At 41.1% G+C, this 26998-nt stretch overlaps 1 protein-coding gene across 2 annotated transcripts in view; it reads right to left on the bottom strand.

The window, feature by feature from the left end:
* LOC124054262 (pyruvate carboxylase, mitochondrial-like) overlaps positions 1-26998 on the bottom strand; it is a 262121-nt gene that overhangs the window by 128504 nt on the left and 106619 nt on the right. For both annotated transcript variants that reach the window (XM_046380027.1, XM_046380028.1), the window contains exon 12: positions 13104-13286. In XM_046380027.1, coding sequence (XP_046235983.1) covers positions 13104-13286 — 183 coding nt within the window. The remainder of the gene's footprint in view (positions 1-13103; positions 13287-26998) is intronic.

Below are 26998 nucleotides of genomic sequence, written 5' to 3'. Positions count from 1 at the left end.
TACATTGGTCGCCATCCTTCTTAATAGCACTATTTCCCTTGTTTTCCGTTATTTTTCTTCACATTATTGCTTTATTCCTTTATTCTTCCATTTTGTTCTGCTTCATTTCCCCTCATTGCTAACTGATTGATGTGGTGTTTTTTTAAATATTGTCCAAGAAGATCGAACCATTTCCTGCTTTCCTGAGGCAAACACACTATATAGAGAAAAGTACTTTGGCACCTACGTTCTAAATACACAAACAGCTTTGCAGCTATAACAGCTTCCACTCTTCTGGGAAGGTTTTATACAGGATTTTGGGGTGTTCCTGGGGGAATTTTTGCCCATTTATGCAGTAGAGCAGTACTGACGTCTAGCACTCACAGTCTCTGTTCCAGTTCGACCCAAAGGTAATGGATGGGGTTGAGGTCAGGACTCTGTGTGAGCCAGTCAAGTTCTTCCACACCAAACTCATCCAACCTCTTTGTCTTTATGGAGTTTTGCTTTGTGCACTAGGACACAGTCATGCTGGAATAGAAAGGGCCTTCCCCAAACCATTGCCCAAGCCCAACTTCTGAAATACAATCCCAATAAGAGATGTGTCTGGATACTTTTTTTCTGTTTTTTGCAAGTTCAAGTGTGAAACAAATTGTCTAGTAACCCTTTAGACTAACTTTTCACAAAAAAAAAATAGCTATCTGTCACTCAAAATCCCACAGTGGTGATCCAAGATAAACCAGACATTACACAAACACAAAGCATTTCCATCAAGTTCATCTGGGTGAAAATGCGCTGTTTGTTGAAATATTAAACAGTCCCTGGCAAACTTAATCAACAGATGAGTGTCTTTCTGAAGTGTCTGGCAAAGAACTCTTTGGTTGTTCAGGCAGAACAGTTGATTCCTGATAAATATATCATGCACATTGTGTATATTCATTGGCCACATATCTGATTTAACATTTCTTGGGCCAAAAAACACACAGTCTGCTCAGATATTCAAAGTCCAGCATTGCTACCAGCCTCACTTGGATCTAATTAGATCATATCAATCCATTTAAATGATATTTTTCAGTCTGCTAACAGGAGAGCAAAGTACTTATCCAATTATCTCTGTGAGGGAGATTTTAGTCCTGACAGACAGCTAAATGACAGCTCCCTAGACCATTTTTGGGAACATTTTCCATTTCATATATTTGGTATTTACCTGATGCTCTTATCCAGAGCCACTTAAAGGCAGATGAAGCTTCACTTCCCAGAACATCGACATTACTAGAAAAACATTTTTAAAAATTGAGGTGGAAGGGAGAATTAAAAAAAAAAAAAGTTTAAAGCAAATTGGAGTGAGCTGAGGTGGAAGATATGGAGAGAGAAAATGTTTCAGTGAGAGAAGGTGATCTGAGGTACTTCTTGGAGGAATGGGTTTTCAGCTTACAACCGAGGATGGAGAATGACTCTGCCTTTCTAACCAGTGGCAAAGTCATTCCACTTCTTTCCCTTTTTTGTGCTGATTCATTATGGCTCACAGCCTTATAGTGTGTAACCCCTGAAATTTAGAATTGTAAATAATCCCATGCAAAGCCCTGTACTGCAGTGTCACATTTTCTTCCTGGAGTCTTGGAGGAATCCACTAACTTTGCAGCAAAACAGTTCTTTGATCAAGTGGTTGCTGCTTGAAAAGCAAACTGGTACTCATTTCCTCTACTGAAACAGCACATTTGTACAGCAGGCAACAAAAAATTCAAGAAATTCACTGTAGACTGTAAAAAAACATTAGGCATAGAGTTTTGCTATTGCCGGATTCTGATGTTACCCCCTTGAAGTCACTAACATCAGGCCAAATGCTTGAAATGCTGAAATTAAACTGCTTTGCAGGAATGTTTAATGACAAACTCTGTTGCTGCACTGTCGAGAAATTTGCTGAGCATGTTCAGAGCATGTTCAGAGCATGACGTAGCGCCACTGCTGAATTCAAACTTTATATATTCAGCATGAATTTGCTAAAAGCGCCACATTTATCAGCATTATGTTTGTGTCATCCAACGCCTTTTAGATTGTAAGCTCAATTTTCTTTTCCTCTCTTCCCTCCATATCGATCGTCTAGCAGGCTAGACTTTGTGATGAAATGCCACTCTGAAAGGATTTGTCCAGGACAGCTGTAAACATGTCACCCTTGCTGGGCCCTCTGGCTCTGTAGGGTCTCAACAAGGCCTTTTTAAATGTCTCAACTAGAGGGCTGTTAAGGGCAAGGCTAGTTTTACAGCCAACAAGAACATTACACGCTACTTTGGCTCAAATTACAATCAAATGGACCCAAACTTCACTTTCTTCTTTACTCGTCTAATGCGTTTATGTGCAAGGGGCTGGACTGCTGTGATATTGAACCAAAGTGTGTACATACATGCTGATGTGTGCATATTTTACTGCAATTTGGAATAAGGGTGAAAGTACTACTGGCAGTGAGCCTGGCACTTGGTCAGGAGTGGAAGGGAGAACAATAGAAAGGCCATGAAGAAGAAGAATGAAGAAAGTGTTTGAAGATTTAAGTGAGACTCTAGAGGATGTACTGATGAACTGTGCCGCACAGTTAGCAAAGCATACATCATTTAGCCTCACGAGCAAAACAGACACTAGACGCTGGAGAGTGCAGGCTTGTAATGGAATTTTTTATTAGGGAGAGCACACTGAGAGCAGGTGTACCTCAGGCTCAGTCTGGGAAAAAAAAAAGAAACTTTCACACTAAAACTGTCAGTGCTACTGGGTTGCCAGATGTTGCAACGGAAACAAGCAAACCCAGCTGTCAAATAACCAGCAGAAACTCATAAGGTGGTTTGATGCCACTTTCAGTGTGGGAAAAAATACCCCCAGCTCCAGTATTCCTGCTACAAAAAATAAATAAGTAAAAAAATTCTGTTTTTAATAAGTGAAATTGGCAGTTCTGATGGATCAGATCTGCCTTGAAGGTTTGCATGCATTTTTAAGACATTAAGCAAGAACAGATGTGTTCACAGGTGTAGCCATCACAATTTACTGAGTGTAACAATAAACTAGTGCTGCATTTAACGCTGCCCTCAAGATGAACCTCTCGGAAAGCATTTCACTCCCTTTGTGAGTGTGACTGGAATAAGCAGGCGACCAGCCGGTTAAGAGAAATCGAGTTCTGCGTTGCAGTAGGCCTATTCAGTTGGACTTGAAAATGCTCAAGAAAGAACGGATGCCCCTGGGACAAGGTCTGCAAGACAGATGTATGACCACCGCAACAATCATGCTGCCATGGAGAGCTCTTGTGTTCACACGCTGTAAGCTACATGATTAACAAGCCAGCAGAAGAAACTGCATGTCAAATTGGGCCAGACTTCCAATTCCAGTATCAATGAAAAGGGAAGTTCAGAGTTATTCAAAGCTTTCCTGTTCTCTAGAAACTCTCAGTTAAAGCTATATAAAGATCTAAAATCTAATGGTTAGAGAATGACTGCATTAATTATAAGGACTGATAAGGTCCATTTGTATATTTTCAATTAACACAATCTACCAGAGTGACCTAAAACACAATTATGAGTATACCAATATCCATATGTGAAAAGAACATAAATATTACTGTTTATTCCAGCACCGTTCAAAAACAAGGAGTCTGTTTGAGTATGTGTTAATTGTCTTGTAGGCAGATTTCATTAACGTGTGTGTGGGTGTGTAATAGATGATTAAGACCTAAAACCTTCCTGAGAGTCCGTGTATGTGAGAGAGTATTAGAACACATCAATTAATCAGAGTGTGTACCAACCCTTAATTAAAAACTCCCACTTTCCCCTGGACCCTACTCCTGTGTGTATTATGGTGCAAGTAAGTCTGCATTTGTATGCACATCACTGCTGTTGAATCTCAATATTCATGACTATGCACCACATGTCACACTTAAAGGCACAGTTAACTGTGGTATATTTGCACTTTTTAACAAACATCCTGCTGTGATTTCAGAAACAAGGCATCAACAGTTCTGTCTGCCTGGGGTATCTGCAGTGCAATGTCAGGCCGTCGGCCACATCTGGTCTACCAAAGCTTCCCATCCGGCCCGCAGAATACGAATGAATCCAGAAAATGCTACTCGCCAGTTAAAGAGGTCCAGTTCTCCCTGAGAGTGGATATAAACAGGCTTGCCAGCCGCTGGCAATGAACCACACAGTCCCTAAAGTCACAGTTGACCTGCTCTAGAGAATCAGGTTGTTCGTCTTCTCTAATCTGCAGACCAATCATCAAACCTGCAGGCTGACCATCCTCTGGGGCCGACAGGAGGGCACTGGCTGGGGACTGCAGGGGGTAAACGCTGGAGTTGTTGAACAATCACAAAGCTTGTCTATTAGATGCAAGAGGCGTCACGTGGATTTTGTTTTTTCAAACTGGTATTTGGAGTGTTTTTGTTGACCTAAAGACCCACTCATTAACTGTGACTTTTGTACTCGGCGCTGACTGCTTTCCTTGGCTGAGGTCTAAGAGCATTTTCCAGTATCTAGAGATAATTATAAATTTCCCATGTTTTTCAGGAGATGGTTCATACTGGTATAGGCTAATAAAAATAACATTCTGTAGGAGAGTGAAAACACTAAACAATAACAGACTAATTAAGCTTAAATAAATAATTTTTATTTAAACTTAATTAACTGTTGGCTTTGAAAAATTTGGCCCTTGGACAAATGTAGTTGATGACCCCTGCTGTAGGGAGTCCACGCGCCAGAGTAGGAGAGCACACTGCAAGTTTAATTAATTAATGCTCCGGTAAGTTGCATTCTGGCATTTGTGTCAAAAAAGTTTCAAAAGTAAACTGTTGTCCCGACTGAGCCTGCGGTCCTTCCTGCAGGTTCACTAGTCATCAACTCCTTCTGATGTATAAATGTTGTTAATGGTTGTCCCAACAGAGGAGATTATCAACACAAATAACGTGTTCTATCCATATGTCGACTGCCACCTACAAATCCAAGCTCTACTACCCTTTTTGATTTTAACTTTTCCTTGCCGCAGACACCTAAACTTTGGAATTTTGTTGCAATTTCTTATTCTTACACCTGACTACTTCCCTGGCAATTCAAGGTGCGATACTGGAAAGTAATTCACCAGCAACAGTCAGTAATTTTTCCATTTCCGGCCAACATCATCTGCTTCTGCATTTTTTTTTTTTTGTATTCCATTCAAATAAACTGAGCGCACCACTCATTGCTGCAAAATACAGTTGACCGGGACCTCTGACGCCATGACAGATGGTCCATCTCCTTGGAAAGTGCATTACTCACCCAACTAATCAGATTTTACGCCTTCAGCAAGGTCAGTCTTCTCTTCACACACCTCTCCTATGTCCCGTCTTTTCCGATTCACACTCTGATCACAAATTAATATTCACACAGGCGTCCAGAACAGCACATGTCTAAATTCAAGCTGTGCAAGCAAAATGACAGAAAAAAAAAAACATGGGGAAAGAGGAAGTAACAAGAAAAGGAGTGAGGATGAGGATGACACAAGTAAGAAGGAGAAAGAGAGAGAGAGAAAACCAATCAACCAAACAGGAAGAGGCTGTGAAAACACCACTTCTTGTGCTTTGAAGATGGCTCAATACTGTTCCCTTGTGTGCCAGATATCTTCTTTCAATGAAAAAACGCACAGCTCTATTTTTCTCATGATATTCTATGCATCTTATTTCTGCATTTGTTTCTCCTTCACGTGTGCCTGCTTCAGTGTCACTTCTGAATTTGTGCATTTACAGAAGACCCTGTAGTTGAAATTTTTTGGCTGACTGCTAAGTGAGAATGAGAAAAACAGAAAAGAACTTTCAAAAAGTTTTAAATCAAGTGTGTGTGTGGGGGGGGGGTATAATTCTCAGAAAGGTTTTGAATTTTCAAATAAATTAAAATTCCTCCCGTTGCGTGTTTGTCTTGATTTTGGTTCAGGTTCTTTCTCCGGCATCATCCAGCCTCTGTCTTTTCTCCATTCCCCCCTTCATCCCTTTCCTGCTTCCCTCACTGCCTCGTGTCCGATCTTCCTCATCCTCTCTCCCTTCGCTTCGTCACAGCCGATTTCCAGCCGTTTAATCCTGATTATGGCTTCAAAGTTCCAGCTGACACCATCCAGCTTGAACACGTTGTGTGTGCGTGTGCGCGTACACGTGTGTGCATTCGGCAGCGAGATGCAGATTCTGGCTAAACACATCTGTCTTGAGTCTGTCGTGTTATTAGCTCTGTAGGCCTTGTGTTTATGTTGACATGTTGTTGCTGTGAGTTTGCTACATGATAGAATCTTAAGCAGAAGTGGCAGCTTCAGGTGGTAAGTCACGCTCATGCGAAAATACTCGCGAGTTTCAGATTGTTCTCCCCATTAAAAAGCTGTTTCTCTCAAGTGACTGTTGTTTGTGCATTGTGTGAGAGTGTTGAAGGGAATAAGTGGCTGTGCAGAGCAGGCTCAGTGCTTCTCTCTTACCAGCAGCTCCACCCTTCTTCCTGCCTCATCTCTGCTCTCTTTTTTTTGCCAAAGGTTGCAAAACCCACACTTGTTGTAACATCTTATGAACTTAATTAAAAGCTGAACTGAAAAATGGCTAGGCTAGACACTGCTTCTAATTGTAAATCCAACATCGAGAACAGATCTGTCCCCTTTGGTTTGAATGGACAACAGAAGGCAAAACTGCACTATGGAATATGAATCCTCTGCTCTATGGCACATTTGGATATGCAGTTTGTGATATATTAGGTACATTTGATTACATTGTAATTATATTATACTTTTACTCTGCCCACAGAGGCATACGAAAAAGTACACCTTTCTACTAACACAGTCTGACTATTTCCAAGCACTTACGGCTGTTCAGAGTAGCAAAGCTGCAACTTGGTGACAAAAGAGGTCATTTATTGTTAAAGGAGAAGAAACTGCTTATCAACATGAATAATGACAGATAGTTTCCTTCCATTTTCCAGTGTATCTGTTCCGCATTACTAAAAGAATAGTCATGCAGTACATAAACCTGTCAGCGCAGAATAAAAAGCTTAGACTCCCCCAGAGTGCATGTGAAATTTTAATGTCTTTAAGGCCTTAAATTCAAGCATTTTAGATCAGACTCTGTTGCAGAGTTGCTAGGAGTCAGCCTCTACTCTCACACCACTAAACATGTGGTCAACAGGCCTGCAGTCACTACTGTTTTTATTCCCGTCCTTTTCCTTCACTATCAACTTTTCCGCCCGACTGCTCTTTGTTTTCTTTTCCTGCTACACACCCAACTTTTTTTCACCTTTCAACCCTTGTGTCACCCCTTGCCTCACCTTCCCCCATTAAATTCCTCCATCAGTCACCTCAACCTACTGACTCGTGCACTCTCAGTTGCGAATTAAATCAGCATGTTCTTGATCTTTTTTGCAATTTCTTGTAATGAGGCTTTTCTTGAAAAAAAAAAAACAAAAAAATAAATAAATAAATAAAAATATTCCACAAAAGTGTGGACAAAGTGGTACACACAAACATGCATGCAGCCACTTTCCACTCACACGCACACACACCAGTAATTACAAGACTGTTTGTGTGATTAAGTACCGTGCAAGTGGTTGTTTAGAGGTGTGAAATGAAGAGACAGATAACCCGGCCCCCAGGGACACATATTAGTGTATCACTTTGTGCGAGAGCGAGTGTGTGTGTGTGTGACAAAATGTGTGTCTGTTAGTGTGCGTTTGTGTATGTTGTCAGAGTGTGTCTAAACCTCTTATTCTCCCACTGATAAGTCAGAGATGAGATGGATTTCCCCGTCTCTCCTCTCCCTCTTTGCAAATGCTGAGGGAACGATCCTGGATCAGCCCTTCTGCTGCACCCGCCTTGGAATATGATGCAAAGGTCATGAGAGGCTGAATCCAGATCAGAAACAAGAAGGATTCATTGTATTTCTAAGTTATTTACAAATGATCCTGCTGCAACTGTAATGACAGAAATGGCCAGGAGATGAAAAAGAAAAGATGACTAAGGGACATAAATAGAATCTCCAGCACTCTAAATGAAATTCCTCTTCAAGATGTTGATGTTTATTCCGATTGGAAATGATTCTCTGCTTTCAATAAGAGACTCTTAAGGAGAAGCACATTTGTGATTGGTGGTGAAAACCTTAAAAAGCCCTTTGCAGTGCAGTAACCTCTGGCTACGGGATGAATAAGATGTTTTCCACCGCACACACACTCGACGTCCTTCACACAACATTTTCTCGGTTTCTCTCTCATGTTTACTGGAAAACAGACAAGTTGTGATTCATTAAGTGTGTACAATTCACATTCAGCACTCATCAGCATTTAGACCAAACAAGAACTTGATTTATCACAGTATTAATAGAAATAACAGCTATAAAGAAGGGCTGACGTTAGGGTTTCTAAAAACGGACTGCAGGTATAAAAAATGGAGATCAACAGGAAAAAAAAGAGAAAGAAAGAGAGAGAACAATGTAACAAAGTCACTGAACCGTTAACGCTAGGCTCAGGGATCTGAAAACAAGAGATACACATGAGAAAACTAGAAGACAACTTTGCTCATGAAGGGAGACAGGGGTCAAACTGACGGAGAGGTGGAGGAACATGACAGAAGAAAAAAAAAACAAATTCACTTGGCAGGTAGAGACGGAAACGGGAAGAAGTAGAGGATGATAAAAGAGTTAGACATGACAGTACACAAGTCCCAGCGGAAAATGTTCATTGTAGATATTTCTAACTATCTACAATGTCAGCCGGATAGCTCGAGAACCGTTCGATACGCTTGGCCGTGTATTGCTGAGGAGTCAAAGACAGGCTCTAACAAACTTTGGTGCGGTTTGGACACGCAACAGATTCAATATTAATAACCTCTGACGAACGAAATGAAGAGCGTTCTGGACTGCGGCGGGGGCGGGGCTACAGGGCTTCATTCAGCTCAGTGAGTAAGACACACTGAGGCGAGAGACAAGAGACAGTCAAAGTAATTTTGCACGCCATGAAAAGCGAAAATGGCGAAAACAAATATTAGAGCAATGTCCCCGGTTTGTAATATATAAATATTTAAATAATGAGATAATTCTTTTTTATGTTTGGGGCAAATTCACTGTTGTATTAGTCGAATAATAAGAAGACATCCCAGATTAGATATTTTATAATTTAAAGTCGACAAAATGTTGCTTCAAATAATAGCAATTTTAATTAAATTTCCAAATTATGAAGCTACCAGTAGTTTAATTTAACTTAACTGGAGATGATAAAACCTGATAGCGACAGAACCAAAAAAAACTTATTATAAATTTTATTAATTATAATTATTTTATTATTATTAAAAATTCGAAGGCTGCTTCTGTATTCCTTGGCCAGAGGGACCAGTTCTTCACTGAGCACAGGAGGACCTCATCATGTCGACCAATGAATGACCTCGAGCACAAACACATACTTTTACATGGCGAGTCCTTTTTACATCTAATCAGTACCAGTAATAAAACTTGTAGATATCAACAATTGCTTTTTGATTAATTAGAGCTCGAGGTCAATAGTACGTGTCACTACAGCTCCTCTAAGTTTACCCAGCAACATGCACCGCAGACACAAACATGGCAGCCACAGGTGCAGGCCTGCTGGCCTGTGTGTGCCGCGCCACCTACTTGTCGTTTTATGTTACACCCGCTCTATCTTGATTGCCCTTTTGGTGTTTTCCCTCCGCTCCTCTATCCATCCATCTTTACCCTCCTGCCACGTGTCCTGTAGCTTTCCTGTCCATCACTCTTTTGCTTCTCTTTCTTATTGCTGCTGGATGCATGACATTTTACAGGTCGACACATATGGCTCATCCTTGGTGCTAAACACACGCACGAATGTGCACGCAAGCACAGAAATACTAAGACACGCACACACGCACAGACAGAAGCGGGAGATAAATGCCAAACATAATTCCACACAACCGAGGAAAGCAGCACGTTTTCAAGCGTCAGCTAAGTAACTTGAGCTTTGGCTGGTGCATTCTGGTTTTCACTTGCATTTAAAGGTTATAATATACTTAATGTGCTAAGGGACTGCTATAAGTATAGGAGCCACCAAACAAGCTGAAAAACATTTCTCTCAAATTTCAGAAAAAAGTTGGGTTATGAGGACGTCAGCCTTCACTGTCATATCTCTGGGAGCAGACCAAAGTATTAACAGGCCTTGGAGTTGCCAATTAACGCTCTGGCTTCTCACTGATGACATTCCAGCACAGCAACACTCTGCAAGGCCACGGCTTACAAAAAAACACACACAAAGAAAGAAGATGCCGAATTACAATTCTTGTAATGAACAACATCTCCACCTTTGCTGCATGTGTGCATTCACATCGGTGCCAGGAACATGAAAAGCACTGGGACTTTAAGACTCAGTTCGGCTAAAATGAAATTCAATTGCAGGACAGGAGGCAGTCTGGGAATTGAGCGATGACTCACTGAATGACGTCACACAGACATCACATCTCAAAGTATTTAAGCAAACACTTCAGAAAAACAAACCTCCAGTAGTGGCCAACATATTCATTAGTGGGTTTTTTTTTATTATTACAATCCAGTCCATCTGCTTTTCACTGTACAAAGCTAATCAGCAACAGATTTCAAACTTGTGATGCCAGGTGGGAGCAGTTAACTAGCTGGTAAGATAGAGAATCGGAGGTCTAAATGATTATCATACATAATGTGTTTTTCAAGCCCGCAATGGATGAATTCATACATTATAAAGCAGGAGAAGACGAGGTAGGTGGATGGATAAAATGTTTGTTTGCAGTGAGGAGGAATGGGGTCAAGGACTCTTTGCAAGGACACTACGCCAGAACGAATCTATAGCCTCTAACAAGTAAATCTTTAAAAAAAAAAAAAAAAAACACTGAGGAAATGATCAACTGTGTCTTAATCTCCGATACAAGCAAAGTGAAGTACAGAGCCCACGTCAGTGTGGAAAAACAGGATCTGTGCTTACTTTCAGGTGGATGTCATCGTCTGCAAGACATCCTGTTGGCAAGGACACAAGTGCTTTGATTGTTTTTTTGTTTTTTTTTTAAACTCAGACTTTAAACCCATGCACCCCACATTAAATATAATGGTGACAAAGAAAGCTACGACGGTTTGATTCAAAACCTTGTACCAGCTATCAGGTGTTCTTCACACCAGTGTGCTGTTCCCTGCTGACGTCGAAGCTGACGCAGAGCAAAAAGAAAGCGCTCCACTTTAACGGTTACACTATGAAACATCTGCTGCCGCCGCCATCGTCATGCACGACCATTTCAATTGCAGCAAAGTTACATAAGGTTGACTTCCTAAACGGTGTTTACATAATCCACAGCGGCGAGGACAAAGGCCAGTGTCCACAAGCCCATCAAGCCTTGGCTAACATCAAACACTTTCTCACTCTATCAGAAGGGAAAATTAATCTATTAAATCTGCGTTGACAGTTTGTAAAGTGCACTCCAAGTTAAATGAGAAATTAGAGTTGAGAAGACCAATTTGACTTGCAATTTCACCTCATCATGACTAATTCAAAACAGACTGAAGAATTACTATGACAGAGCTGTTCCACCAGCTGAAGCAATTCCGTTTATTCTTATAGCCCAGATTTTCATCTCAATGCAGGTAGGAGAGCCTTCATGAAATGCAGCAAATGATAAGTAACTCAACAATTAATTAATCTTAAATACCCTAGTTCACATAATATCAATGATTTCGATGGTAGGACAGACAGAATTGAGTAGAGTCACATCAACTTAATTCACATTAACCACTGCTGCTCGTTCTCAGATCGTTTACACTCAAGGTGTTGCACAACAGGAGTAGGACGAAGTGCTTCCCTTTAAAGGCGCTCAATTTCCTCACACTAAATGATATACAAAGGGAACCTTTTTCAGTAGACGTTAATGGCATTTCGGCTTTGAATTAGACTTCACGGACACTTGATATCTGCAATGCGTCTTTTCACTTTGCTACAACAAAACTAACTGATAACTGACAACCTTGAAATGAAATACTTCATTTTATACACTAATGTATCTATGTGGGCATTAATCTATAGTGTTCAACTACAGCATCCAAGACCTTGACTGTCCATTACGGCTTCAAAGTGCAGCCTGATTAATCTCCCATCACACCTTTCACATCAGCACGCTCTGGCAGAAAGAGGCCCACCTGAACTCCCTGCATGTGCTACTTCAGACTTAACCAGACAGCAGGCTCTTCATTAACTGCCGGGTGAAAATTAAAAAAAAAAAGGACGCATATGTGCAAACTGCATTTGTGTAAAGAAGAAGAAAGCTTCACGTCGTCTTTCTCATTCAACTCAACCATTAACCGGCTTTAAACAAAATGTCAGCCATCTGTTAATATCAAGTAGAACTTTGAGTAGCAGAGACTACTGCTGAGTCGTTTGAGTCTGTTCAGGTGTTTTTACCGTTGTAACTTTTGTTTTGCTGACAAAAACGAATATTTCCCCAAGGCATTTTAAGACTAAAAGCGCACAGTGCAAAAAGAATCTTTCTTTATCCAAACCTGATCTTTGTACAGCGCTGAACAGGGGTTGGGTTAATGAAATATTTACTGCCACTGACTGAATTTTTTTTAAAAATGACAGAAAACTAAATTCACACGCAATAATCTTGAATTTCCCCCGGGATCAATAAAGTATCTATCTATCTATCAACACTGTTAACCACACATGTTAACCACAACCAGATGGGTCACACAGAGCTGCAAGAAGTGTTTGAGATTGCTGGAGCTCCACTCCATAGTAACTTGTAGACAACAGCCAGTTCAGGTTGTACAGACCTTCAATAAGCCGTCCCTCTATAACTCTTTGAGTTTTAACTGCACTGCACCATTAACCAGACTGGATCAGCTTGAAAGGTTTGAAATGGGCTCTTAAAGCCATTCAGAGCAGACCAATACAGAGAGCACCATCACACTTACATCTCTGCTCATCAGTGTATCGCTGCTCATGTCAAGCACACAGGATTTATGACAACTGTCTGCGTTTCACTTTGACAACAAAGCATTCTGACCTTGTTCACTACCATCCGCTGGGGGGGTCATAATTTATTCACCTCACGCAGGCAAATAAAAGCAGGGGCAAAAGCTGAAGACAAAACGCTAAATGTCCTACCTTGACCCCTCGCACTCTGAACTCGGCCAGGGCTCGGCTCATCTTGGAAGCGGCTGTCTGCAGGTCCTTCCCGCTGGCGATGACTTTTACCAGCAGGGAGTCATAGTGGGGCGAAATGACAGCACCCTGGAAGGCTGAGGCGCTGTCCAGACGGATGCCCATGCCTTCACCACTTCGGAACACCTGTCAGGAAAGGAGACAGAGGAGCAGATTGAGTTGTTTTGATTTGATATACATATAAAAAAAATCTAAGAGTAACACAACAGAGAAGCTGCAAAAACAAACATCCAAAATACTTTCTGTCCTTAACAGAAAGTCTGCCATAAATAATTAATCATTAATTCCAAGTGCATATAATTTGGAGGTAGAGCGGTGCACAAATACATCAAGAATTCTGCTGCAGTGAGCTAGAAAATTTGCACAGTTTGTCAATTTATTTTAATTTAGTGTTTTCATTAGCACTTTTATTGTCTCATTTTACAGAGTCGTGTAATCTCAGTGGATGTTTGTGCATTTTAAAACATTTTTGCAGGAAATACAACGATCTGTGCCGATTGTGTGCAGCAACTCTTCAGCAATCAGTCAGTAATTTTTTTTCATTTCGGTAATTTATTCACAGTCCTTAGGAAACAATAACAGTACAAGCGATTGCCTGAGCTAACTGGAGGGCATGAGATTCAACTGTCTAGCTCGTGCATCCATCTCTTCAGAGGTCAGCGGAGAGGCAGGGAAAAAGGCAGAGCATCCTGGGGGGATCACTGGTCTGAAATGTGCTGAATTCAGAGAGTAAAAATGCCAGACAGCTTAAAAAAAAACAAAAAAACTGCCTACAATTAATTTGGCAAAACTACTTGAAAAAAATGACTTCAAGTGGTATTTGCCATTGTCTGCAGTGCTGCAGGATTTTTCATCCCTTGCTTGTTCTAATACCTCATCACCGTTTACAGCATTTGCTAGTGGTTTTTAACACGGACGACACAGGGATGCTGAGCATCATATTTGTCAGGTGCCTACAATGTAAATGCAAATGAACCTGCGCTTGGAACCAAATGGCAGAAAAACAAAGGAGGGGCAAAATAAAGAGACGAGAGGGGAGAAAACAGGCCTGAGATGAGTTTGAAATGGAAAGGCTGGATGGTTCCAAACCACTTGGCAACAGAGCAGAGAGGGAGGAGAGGAGATGTGAAGAGGAGAGTCAGGACTGTCCAACACTACAACATATGGGGCCCCTCAGGGGCTGGGAGAGAAAGATGAGTAGAAATTATAATTATAACAATGTTGTGCCACACTGATGATATGCCGGTAATATTTTCAGACAATGCAGACGTGAAGATCTGCCAACATTTATGACCAACAATACTTTTTCATTATGCTTTTGCTCTTTACAACTCACCATTTTATCTAGAATGATTCTATCCTCACTCTTCAAAGCAATTTTGTTCATCTTCAATGACTCATGATGAACGATCAAAATACTGCATAATTCCCCCCGTAAAGCACATTAGCTACAATATAACTGTACAATGACAAATGGCTGACGTTATAGCAGGCAAAATGATGGACCATTCGTAACTGCTGCTGCTGCTGTGAGACCATGTTATACTCCACTGCTACAAAACACAGGTTACTAATACCAGCCTGCTAAAGCATGTTGCCAGACGAACACGCACACACAGGCACCATCAGATGTCAAATTGCTGTTACAGTTCACGCATCAATGTAATTTAGCATCAAGCTGAACGCTGAATTACTGCTATAAGCGGACATTCATGCATTTTTCATTTTAGATTTAATATTTTAAAGTACGGCTTATTCACAGGAATGTCGTTCTCCAAGGAGGAGCGCCGATCTTTCTCAACATGAAATGGAGGCCAGGTTAAAAGAGACTGGCGACATAAAGCTGTAATGTATGAGATGCTGACATATATACACCGTATGCCGTTTCAAGGCTCAAAGCCCCAGTTTCCAGGTTGTGATTTTCATAAAGCCCGACACTCCTCTTTGATTGTCAATCCTGAAGGCTGGTCATCAGCACTTCAAGCATCACTGATAAGTAAATCTCAAAGTTTCTCACATACATTTTGCATTACATGTGAATAGCTGCAAGGCTCTGCATCAGATAAATTTAGTTTAATTCAAAAGGTAGCTTTTATATTTGAGGACAGTGATTACAATAGAATGCACGTCACATTTTAAAAAGAATAATGTTTGTGCCTTTATAGTTCAATATTAAGCAAGCTTCAATAGCTCTGCTTACACAAAAAGTTTCCAGAGGGCAGAATAATTTACGAGTAAGTACTGACTGACACATTTAAGCTGGGGACAATTTATTTAAAATAGACTTTTAGTGCTCTTGAATACAAGCCCGAAGTCCACAGGAGGGCCCCTTTTTCCACCATTTTCAGAATAATGAAATATTGTCTGCATGAGGACCAGACACTAACATGTGCAGTAAAACTGTGAAATGGTTTCAGTCATACTAAAGTAGTCCATTAAATTTCAACATTGCAAATATTCTGGCATTATTTGAATATGCTTTAAAAAAAAAAAACCTCAAAACATTCACTTTGTTTTGGGGTTTTTGGGACTTTATTACTCTGTTTATTGAATCTGTCCCTACTGGGAACAAAGCACATTTTAAAATTCTACTGTGTCACCGCTTATCACTGCAGGTAAAGCATGTACACAAGACCAGTGCAGCTGTTAGTGTTGACCGCGGCGTACAAGCGACTGACTGGCTGTCCCACAGCTGTCTGGGCTTTCTTCACACATTGTTATTTGATATCAAACTGCTACATCCCCAGGGGACGCAGCAGTTGGCTTGCTTTGAAACTGATGTTGCTCCTCGCTTTGACTTATTGAGCAAAATACATCCACACACAAGCTGGCGGAGCGTCAAGGCTATTTTCAGCAGCATCCCACGAATAATCGCACAGTCTAGGCATTTGGATAACAACAACAACAACTTGAATTAATAAAAGGAGCAAGGATCAGCCACCAGCTCAAAGCCACTCCTGTTCCCTGACATCCTGGCTGCTGTTGTTGTGTTTCTGTTGCAATAAAGTTTCCAAAACCATCAAGGATACCCAAAAAGACCTTATGCAGTTTCAGATTGGGGACGCAGCCATGTGTCAACTAATAGCCTGCCAGTCTGTACTGGCCAAAATTCATTAAAAGTGACCTGATTGGAGGCCTTGAGGTCATTTCTGTAAAACCCCACAGGGTGTTTGTGCTCGAGATGCTGTCCGTCTGCAGTCGTGTTTCACGATTACATGCTTGAGATTTTGTGCGAGTCCACGTGCGACGTAGGACAAAAGTTAGAAGAATCTGATGGCAAAGTGCATTATAAAAACGCCAGCTCCAAGCAATGCATGTAAGTAATCCCAGCTTTGTGCTCTTGTGTCTCGTCAAAAGAGTAAGACATTTGCAGCTACCAGTGCATTTCGCAGTTTTGTCCATTACAAGTGCTACAAAAGGAAAAATGCTTCAACTTCGACCTCTGTGGAGGCCTTACTACAGATGAGTGGACTGACCAGTGAGTATCTCTGGGAGAAAAAGCTCTTGCTGCTGAACCCAAAAGACCACATGTAGAGACAGCCAGAGTAAAAGGGAGGTTGAGGAACTGGAATAAAAATAAATAAATAAATAATAAAAGACAGCATGTCATGAATAACTGAACGTAAGAGAGAGAAATGAGACGTTTCATTTGCCTCTCAGCTGTCGTCCAGTTCAGCCTCACTTTGTGTTACCTCAGCAGCTGTACTGAACACCCGATTACCTTGACTGACTGACTGACTGTCTGCGGTGATGAGACTGAACTGGTGGGCTAGGCTAGGTTAAGCTAACAGGGCAGCTAGTACGTCACACAGCAAGCGCCTTCCACCATGTGCAGGCAGCCAGGAGGACCTCTATAAGTGAACTGGATAACAGACAAAGAAACAGGCAGGCAGACGTGAACACGTGCACACGCAAACGCCTACACAGACAATATTCTGAGCCCTTAACACAGACCAATGTTCTTCCAAATCGAATTCCTAACTGTACACAATCTTGTCCTGCTCATGTCAGGAGACTAATCAGACATGCAACAAGACAGATGCTTGCCGTTACACTTTACTGCACCCAACACATATATGAGATATGCAGTCGGACTGGAAGCCACAAAACTGGTGCAGTGGAGCCCCAGTTATTGGAACCACTCAGACGGATGTTGTTTTGCAGGGAAAAACAAATAAAGGGTGAAAAACAGCGGAAATTTAATTCCAGTGAGCCTTTTGAAAATGTGGGCAGGCAATTTGAAGTGTCCTGCAAGACCTGAAGGTTAATAGTTAAAGTGAATCTCACTTGATGTACCTCCAGCAATTAATCCCAATAAACAAAATATTTTTGCTGGCTTTATGCTCATTAAACATGCATGAAAGCATTTCTACATTTACTCCTGTCTACTACTGTGCTAATGAGGGATAATGCACTTTTATGATGTGCCTCTGTGTATGTGCCTTTGTGAATATAAAGTATATTCATTTTTGCTTCAAGGCATATAGACACGATAGATGAACGGTGCCACAGCAACACCCCACAGAGACAAAAATAAAATTAAAATAAAAAAAGTCTTTATCTCACACACTCAACAAGGACTCAAACCCCGAGCAGGGCCACTAAAGATGTGGGAGCCAGATGGAGAGAAGAGAGACAGAGATACTGTACAGGCAGCAGTGAATGAAAAGCCAAGTGCCATGTTAATAATTGAAGTCAAGGTGTCAGCTTCTTTCAGCCCAGGGCGCTGTCTAACAAGGAAAGCCCACTTTCTTCTGTCATGCTCTCCCCATGTCATCATCTCTCTCTGTCTTACATCCTTTTCTCTCACGCTCTCCGGACAGTTAGAGACACTAATCGTCTAAGTACAAAGGCACTGACATGGACTCGTTGACACATATGTGCACTGATTTGGACCCTGCACACACTCTCTGCTGCAGTCTTAATGGATTATTATAGGCAAATAGTATCATCTCCCCTCATCATTTGCCTATGGATTCCTGTTAATCCACACAAACACTCGTACACAAGCTCACTACTTGCAATACACCCAACACTGAATTTTCACTGTGGTTCACAATTTTTACTCTACATTTTGTCCTTTCTTGCAGCATATTGCAAGTCCACTGTAAGTCAGTCTGTCTGCTGTGTTCCTGCTTCTTATTTTTTACTGTCACCATCTGGTTGCCTATAGCCCCCAGTGTATTTCTCAATGCTTAAAGTATATCACTCTAACACTGATCTGCTCCCTCTGCAGCACAGGTCAGTGGTGGTATTTCTTATATATTATATGAAGGAACGTTGTTCTGCCATGGGCACATAACAAATCCTCCCTGTCTGGCCTGCTATCGCTGTCTTAAAAATGAGTAAATAAATAAATAAATACATGACAATATCTTAGATCTTTAAAAACACGCTTTTTCAGGAATTGCAAGGCGAATTTCCTCACTGACGCCCATTTTATTTTCAGAGGCATTAAGTCATTAATAAAGGCCTATCTTATCCTGTCTTGTTAAGCTTGCATGTAGGAAAGTGAAAAATTGAAACAAAAACAGAAAACGGCAACAGAATGAGAAGTGGAGTTACACCATTTCACTTCACCATGCTGATGTGTTAAGTGTAATATGGCAAGAAAACATTTGCAAATACACACACACACACACACATCTGAGCATTTATTTTAGGTAAGAGAAACTGTTATTCTGACGTTCGCATTTTGGACGCTGGGCTATCGGCGGCTCAACTAAATTGGAGATAACTGTAATTTGCAGTGAAAAAAATGCGTGCATTTGTCACACTGCCTTGCAATTTATCATTGAGATAAATATCACACTCACTCCACTGTGAATTATATGAGACCAAGAAAAACATCTCCTTCACCAAAGAGAAAAAATTCATTTTCACTTTATCCAAAAACCCAACACCGGAAAATGTTTCAATATTATATTACTCGTTACTTTCTTCAGTTTTCACTAACTATGCTTCAAATTCCCAGGTCAGGTTACGTACAGTATACAGAGTGCATCCTCCATTTATTTCAAGCTTCAATTGCCTTTTTTTACATGTTGCCAGACTCACTTTAAAATCATTATGACTAAAGCACTGGCAGACAACTTGCCTATTCTGCAGATGAGGCAGAGACAGTAATATTAGCATTCATGTGGAACTGTGTTTCTCGGAGCCTTGACAAACTTGAGTCAATATTTACTCGCCTTTCATCTATGTTCTATGTTCTGCTCTCGACTAACTCCTGAGGGAAGTTGTCTCTCTTTGCAGCCGTTGAGCTGCTTAATTCTCCACCATGTTCACCAACTGGTCGTTAACATTGTGCTGATCGCATAGCCAAAACAACAAGCTGGAAGAGGCTAAATGCACCTGTACAGCTGAGGGGAAACACAGAGGTGGATGGTAAGTCTGTGGGCTCTTCAGTATGAGCAACAGTCATCTGACTCATTGCTATCATAGAAATATTGATTAGAGCAGCTTTAAGTGGCTGCTTTGTTTTTTGAAGACACTGACTAAAAACAGATCTGTGTCTCACTTAGACACTCTAATTATGTACCATTTCTTAATTATTGGCTAATTCTACATTTTCATATAATTTTTAACTTGGTTGGGTGGGTGTCCTTGTGTGGCCTAAACTGCTTGGGTTCATTCAGGACTCTGAAGCGAGAATGTCTCCACATTCATATCACGATTCATATCAGCTCGTGAGGATAAGATACAGCACTCGCTTTAATTTATTACTTGTCTTACAGGGTAAGAAAACATCTCTGAAGCTCAGTTTCACTGCAAGATTCATGTCTGGAAACATCCAATTGAAAATCAATTCAGCCAGGCTCAGATTTGTGCTGCACCAATCAGTGAATGTTTAGATGACAAATGACTTGCTGCCTCGCCAACCTCAACAGAATGCTGTAGATATAAAATGTGTTTTTAAAAGTTTCAGTGCATTGTGGCTTGTTTACCTATTAATATGGAGGACGGGAGAGATAAAACTTTGATTAGGGGTTTCAGATGCATTCTACTAACTTCTGATAAAGATCCTTTTACTTTCTAGATCCTTCTAGGAGCTATAACCTGGTAATGGCCCAAATCCTCAGGCTCCTTAAGTGGACCTGAGACCAGATTTCACAGTTAGCTTGCTTTTGTAATAACACTGAAAACTCTCCAAGAGACTCTACGAGCCATATACCACTAAGTTAATTTCTCTTGCCGACTGTGCTCTGCATTCCCACTTTACAGATTCCTCCACCGAGCCTCACAGGATTTTGGTTGTCATTTATGTATGGAGCTGAAGGAGACAACACACACGCACACACACACACACACACACACGAAGCTAATGTATGGAGAGGAAACGGCGAGACGTGCGCTGTCTGTATGAAGCACAAAGACAGAAAGTGACAGCAATATCTGAGCTCCAACTGATACCGTCCCAATTAGAGTGGGAGCAGTGCAGACAGAGAGGCAGAGGCAAAGAGCGGTAAAGAGTATGATAAAGGGAAAGAGACCGAGTAACACACAGAGATGAGGAGAGAAGACAATACAAGTGCCATGTTAGCGTTTGAAGTCGAGCCACGATGATGAATCAAGGCAGGGAGAGCGGCTGTAGGTGAGAAGAGAGGCGAGATGGAAGTGAGGAAACCAAGAATAAAGTTTGTTTGCGGGTAATTGTTTTCGACGAGCTAAACCCAATGCTTCAAAAGAGTTCCATCATGAAAACTTTATGCCGCTGTACTTCAGAGTAATTCCTTTTCGTACTGGCTGTGTGTATTAGCAGATATAATCTGGATGGGGCCACTTACCCTCACAGACCGTAAGAACAGGATTAGGTTTCAGTTTGGTGAGGTTAGTGAAGCACAGAAAAGTAGAGGAGGAACTCAGTGACAAACAGAAATCCCATCCCAACAAAAAAAAAAAAACATTTTTCAAATCATGTGACACAGAAACTGTTGCAAACTTTACAACTTGGTCACTAGTTTTTAGTGACTCAGTGCCTCAGAAGTATCTTCCTACTTTTTCCTTCCATGGCTAAATGCGTAAGTGGGTTGACTCCCAAGGAATTTGGTGACAGTTTATGGGCAGCCTTGGAAAAATCTGGTCACCTTCTAAATTTAATTACAGATGTCCTTCAAAACTGGGTGTCTCTCTGTCTCAGTTGACCAGGCTGCATGTCTGCATCTTGTAACTGCAATGTGCCGAATTAAAATCTGGTCTGTGGAAGCTGTTGCAAACCCCCGGAGCCAGTGTGTGCACCACAATTTCAATTAGGAAATTGATCTTTGATTTCATTTCAGCTGGGAAAAATGACTTTATCCCAGTGGGGAAAAAAACATGTGCAAACACTATGAACTTAACAGGACTGACATTCACTATCATTACTCATATTATATTAGCTTTTAACAAATGCCGGTCCACTGCTTTATTTTTAATCTGGCTCTAATGACAGGGGGACCCTCTTTTTTAATGCTGAAAAATCCCTTTTAAATTGTAACTTCTCTGGCAAAATGAATGATGGGGTAAGAGAATTTAAAAAATGCAGATAAAGGAAATTTGTTACAAGGTCAAGAAAACATTTGGAAGCGTTTTTATGCAGTACCTGGTGCAGATAAAATAGAGGGAGCCAATGAAATGACTAACAGCCTTATGTCTCGGAGGAGCACTCTCACCTCTGCTTTTTACACTCGAACATCAACTGAAAACATGGGCATAAACACAGCTGCTGCTTTGAAAACCAGTGCAATATTAACACAATTTTTATGAATGTATGTGAAAGAAAACCTTGAGATCTGCCTTCAATAATAAAAACACAGTTCAGCAAAACTGAATTTGGAATGCACACACTGTGTAGCTGTGGAGGAAAAACTATGGAGATACCGCACATTACACAAACAATTTCAAGTTACATATAGGAATTACATTTAAATCACATATAGAAACCCACATGGAAGCTTATGTGAAAAGAATCTGCACAAGGACTCATTCTACAGTCATCTCTATAGAGAATTCCCATGTTACTGAAGCAGCCTACCGGCGCACACGTCCTCCAGAATCCTCTTAGCCACATAGTCGACTGTTTTAAGAGAAAGAGATAAACTTGTCGGGTGTCTGTGATTTAGTGTGTGCAGCACCATTGGTTCGACTCAACCCATGAGGCGGCAAAGCTAGCCAACAGACGAGAGAGAAAGCTGACCATCAGCTATCGTCAGGTAAAGCGGGAGCTTGATACAAATCTGAGGACTCGTGCACGTATACAAGACATATGTATTTAATTTAGGAATCCATGGCCATGCTGTTTCCTGAGCAACCAGCGTGCTTCCTCTTGATAAACACTCTCTTCCTTCTGCACTATTCGAGAAGCCAAACGGTCACCCATGTGACCCTATTGGCTATTAGCAAGGAGAGTCTTACATTGATCTGCTCTTATATCGAACGTCAGTGACATCGACTGAAGAACTGATGGCCTTAGTGGATCGTTACAAAGACCTTGTCACACTTCGCTATCAAACACACAAAACCACACATACCCAAGTAGTTTCCCATTCACTTCAAATCATTACTCAGCTCCCCCCTGTGAATTAATAGCTGCACTAGACTGGTGACAAATATCCTCAGCTGTTCCAACTTGTGACCAATATGGTGACAGGGAGGCATATTAGTCTTGCTTTAATTAAGTCATTCCCCGTCTTCGCCAGCTCTCCATATGCCGTTCCCAAAAGCTAGAAAGAAGAGGGCCAGGATCAATCCAGTTTCATTAACAGAGACTTAACTGCTCTGCCTTAGTGATGTATGAAATGACTCCATTTATGAATTTCAGTGTGATTTTAAAGCATTTCTAGATAAATGAGTTTTATTTTGATGGGTAGTTTTTTTGTCTTAGGTTTTATTTAGATAAAGAAACATAACTTCTATTTATGCATGATGTACATTCTATCTGGAGAAAATATGGATATATAAAGATTATCAAAGAAACATCCAGACGGCACCGCTTGAGCAATGTCAACCCTGTTTTCGTCAGCTTTCAGGATTTTGCTGACTCTTGTATTCTCTGTGGCATGGCTTGACGTGCGGTTGTCCAAAGCCGGCACATCCATCGCTCGAGTGCCTGAGTCCAAGATACGACCACTCCATCCCTCTCCTTCTTTTTCAATTTTCCCCCTATCCTTTCAATTTCGCCTTCATTTCCTGTCTCTATACAGCCTATTTTTTTCCATCTCACAAAACCATTATCTACCTCGCTCTCCTTCTTCCCCCTGTTCTGGGTCCCTAGGGCATTCCTGGTTTTATTTATCTTTTCATTCTTACTTAATTTAAACTCTTTCCTTCCATGCTTGTTCGGAGTTTGGGTGTTTATTTTACCTTCAGTCCTATCTATCCCTCTCATCATCATCTTTTTTTTCTTTTTGGCACCACAGACCACCAGCAGAGCAGTTACAAGCCAAGGCCCCAAATACGTTTGCATGTGTGTGTCCTTCATAGCTAAGTCATGTTTAAGACCAAACATTAACTACTTTGACACTCTAAGGGGGCCAGACACACACTCACACACTGCAGCACACACACAAGACCTCCTTTCAGCCCCTCGTTGCCTTTCATCAAAAGGCTCATTTTTTGATACCCGACTAAATTGGCCTCTCCTTTCAAACCTCTCAGTGTGTGTGTGTGTGTGTGTGTGTGCGCGCGTGCTCCAGACGGAGGTATAATGACCTTAATGAGCAATAGAGGATCTCTGCTGCTCTCTGGTTTTTCCTCCTTTTCATTTTCTCCTTTTTTTTTCTCCTCGCTTTCTGAATTTTCTATCAATTATCGCTCATTCCGTCTTGCCTCCACTCCTCCTCTGAACACTTTCTAATTTTCCTCCCCGTTCACATTCTCCTCGCCTCTCCTCTCATTTCCCCTCCACTCCTGTCGCCTCTCCATGCCTCACCTGCCGTTTCCTTTGCTTCGGTCCTCTCTCTCTCTCTCTCTCTCTTTCTCAATCTGGATATTCTTTTCCTACTTTCTTTCCTTCCCCTTTTAATTTCTTACATAACCACTACCCTCCCTCCTTTTCATAATTTCAAATAAAAAAAACAACAACAGCCCTAATTGCCCAGTTGGAATAAAGGTTAGCCTAAAATGTTCATGTTTTGTCAAACAGAATCAGCGGCGGCGTAAACGTATACACTGAATAACACCACATACTCAGGAACAAATACATGAGCACAGATGCCTGCCCGCCCACATACACACACAGTCACTCTTATCTCTCATGCAGTATTAAACATCAGTGCAACCATTAGAGTCAGTGGCAACCAGATGTCTGTGACGGCACTACAAGCTGTTTGGGGCTTTGGAGGTGAGCTGGGTGGACACACACGCATGCACGCATACGAATCTGATATACAAGCTGTCCAGATTTGGATGGACCTCCAGCCGTGCCACATACAAGTGACTGAAGATGAGACTCATACTTGTACTATGAGTGTGCAAGATGTCTAGATGTGGATGGATGGACACTAATCTCACTCAAAGCTATGCTGTTTCTGACGATATGACCATGCAGTAACATCCCCTTCCAGATGTCTGAGTCTACACGGTTCAGTAGACAACTAGTGGTGTCTCATCAGTCTAAACACAGCTCAAGACCAGTCACAAGAGAATAAACTCAAACATGACAATGTCCCATTCAAAAAGAAAAGTCAAAGTTTCATCACCTTGGGGAAACTTCGGGACTTAAGGTTTAAAATGTTTTGTAAAATGTTTTCACTCCCTTGGATGTCCTGTGTGTCTGATCAAACATTTCTACTCAAGCCCCACGTCAGAGGCAAAGTTCTTTGGCTTTTCTACCAGCGCACCTTGCTTCTCCCTGCTAGTGCAACATTAAAGAAATGCACTTTTTGGACTAAATTATTCTGTTCTGCACCTGCCACTTCTTTCCTTGCAGCGGATGCCTCGGCCACTGCTCCCGCTCAACTCCTCTCTCTCTCTCTCTCTCCCTCCTGGCTCATCCGAAAGTTCAAACCATCTCTCAACTTTCATCAGCACTGCCAAGTCACTCCCCATCTTCCTCACTGTGATGACACCAAAATATTTCTTGAGGCTACACCTATACCGACACCAGAAGTGCTTCCTCTAATTCCACCAACATCTTCTTCTTTTTCTCCTCTCAGCTCTTTGAACTACCTGTTGCTTCCATGCCTCCTATATTCCACCACATTGATCAAGCAGCTCAGGATAACAGAATCTAAATGCCTTATTTAATTATGTCATGTACAATATTTATATGTGATAAGAAAGAAACAAACAAACCTCTTTATGATGAACAGAGCTGCAGGGGTCACCCTCAGTGATCCATGTACATATGTGAAACATTAAGGGTATTTATATAATGGGTGTGTTACATAAGGAATGATGACACATTTAAGGGCCTCATACATTTTTCATATAAATGACATCTATATTTGAATATATAGATTGTTTTCCATTGTTTCTGCACAGAAAAAAAGAAATGTATTATTCTGGGTTTGTCAATAAGAATATGAGCTAAACAGAATATTTTCATATGCAGGAAATCACAAAAAGCTTAATAAAAAGCTATCCGATATCAATGGCATGCTGTTGGTGTCTAGAAAAACAAAATACACTACAGTGCAGAGTGAAAGGTCAGTAAACAGAATTAATGTGTTTGTGAGCCAGCTCTCCCTAATTGTGGTTTGACCTCAACAACCAAATTTCATAAAACCATTAAAAAACAGTGACTCTGTTCTTCAGAACTGGATGATCATGAACAAAGTTTTTACAGACTGAAAATTGTTCTGCAAACACAATACTTTCTCTACAATCATTTATTGTCGCATAACTGCTGGACGGACTATATATTTTACTTTGCTAAAACTAGCAACAGAGACACTGGAGAACCGGGCAGCCAGCCAGTGTTCCTTTTTTTGATTTGATATTGACTTTTCGTGCTTGACTGAACATCAATCTTAACCTTAACTACTTTAAATTATAAATATTATATTGTTATAAATTATACACTTCTAACACGCACAGTCCAGTAGAAACTGCATGTTTTAACTTTTCCGCAAACTGAAGAGATAAAAGTAAAACATCACTTTTCAATACTGATCCTTCAGAAGCAAGGCCCAAAGGTCATGATGCATTTCCACATGGGGGGGGGGGTACGCTGCTCGCTATCAAAACTGCAACCAGCACAATAAAAATGATGTTAAAGATTGGAGTCTGCTGCGTGATACTGAACACAGTGTAGATTAAACATTTAACCATGAACTCTGTGAGGGACTTAAGAGGTAACTTCACCTAAGCTCACCCTCCGTCTCTCTGTGTCCCTGTCTTCTTCTTTCAGTAAATACAGGAACATCAACATGCACGGAGCTGAGGTGACATGCGGTTAACCAACACTACACCTGCCAGTTTTGGCCTGCGGGAAATATGCTCATGTGGTCATCAGCCCAAGCAAGCAGAAGTAATACCAATGTGATACAATTAGAAAGGGAGGAGGGAGGAGGTGAGCGGGGAGGGCGACCGCGAGGCAGACAGCGTGACAGTGTGGAATGTAGATGAAGACCAAAAAACACACCAGATGGGGAGGAGAAAATAAAAGAAAGGGAAAAAAACAACAACAGGCAATCTGAGTCAGTGCTGTTGTTGTTCTTGTATATATATATATATATATATATATATATATATATATACACATATATATGTGTGTGTGTGTGTATAGGTGTCTGTGTACTACTTCTGCTTGTGTGTGGTCCTCTCAAACAAATATGGCTGACTGCCAGTCATATTTTTTCCTCTCCCACGCTCTTTGGTGGCAGTCATTGGAGGGAGAGAGTCAGGGATGCACCTTT

This window comes from Scatophagus argus, chromosome 23 (genome assembly GCF_020382885.2).
Source record: "Scatophagus argus isolate fScaArg1 chromosome 23, fScaArg1.pri, whole genome shotgun sequence".
NCBI lineage: Eukaryota > Metazoa > Chordata > Actinopteri > Scatophagidae > Scatophagus > Scatophagus argus.
Note: the sequence above shows the minus strand (reverse complement) of the source record. Positions and strands in the feature narration are given on the sequence as shown.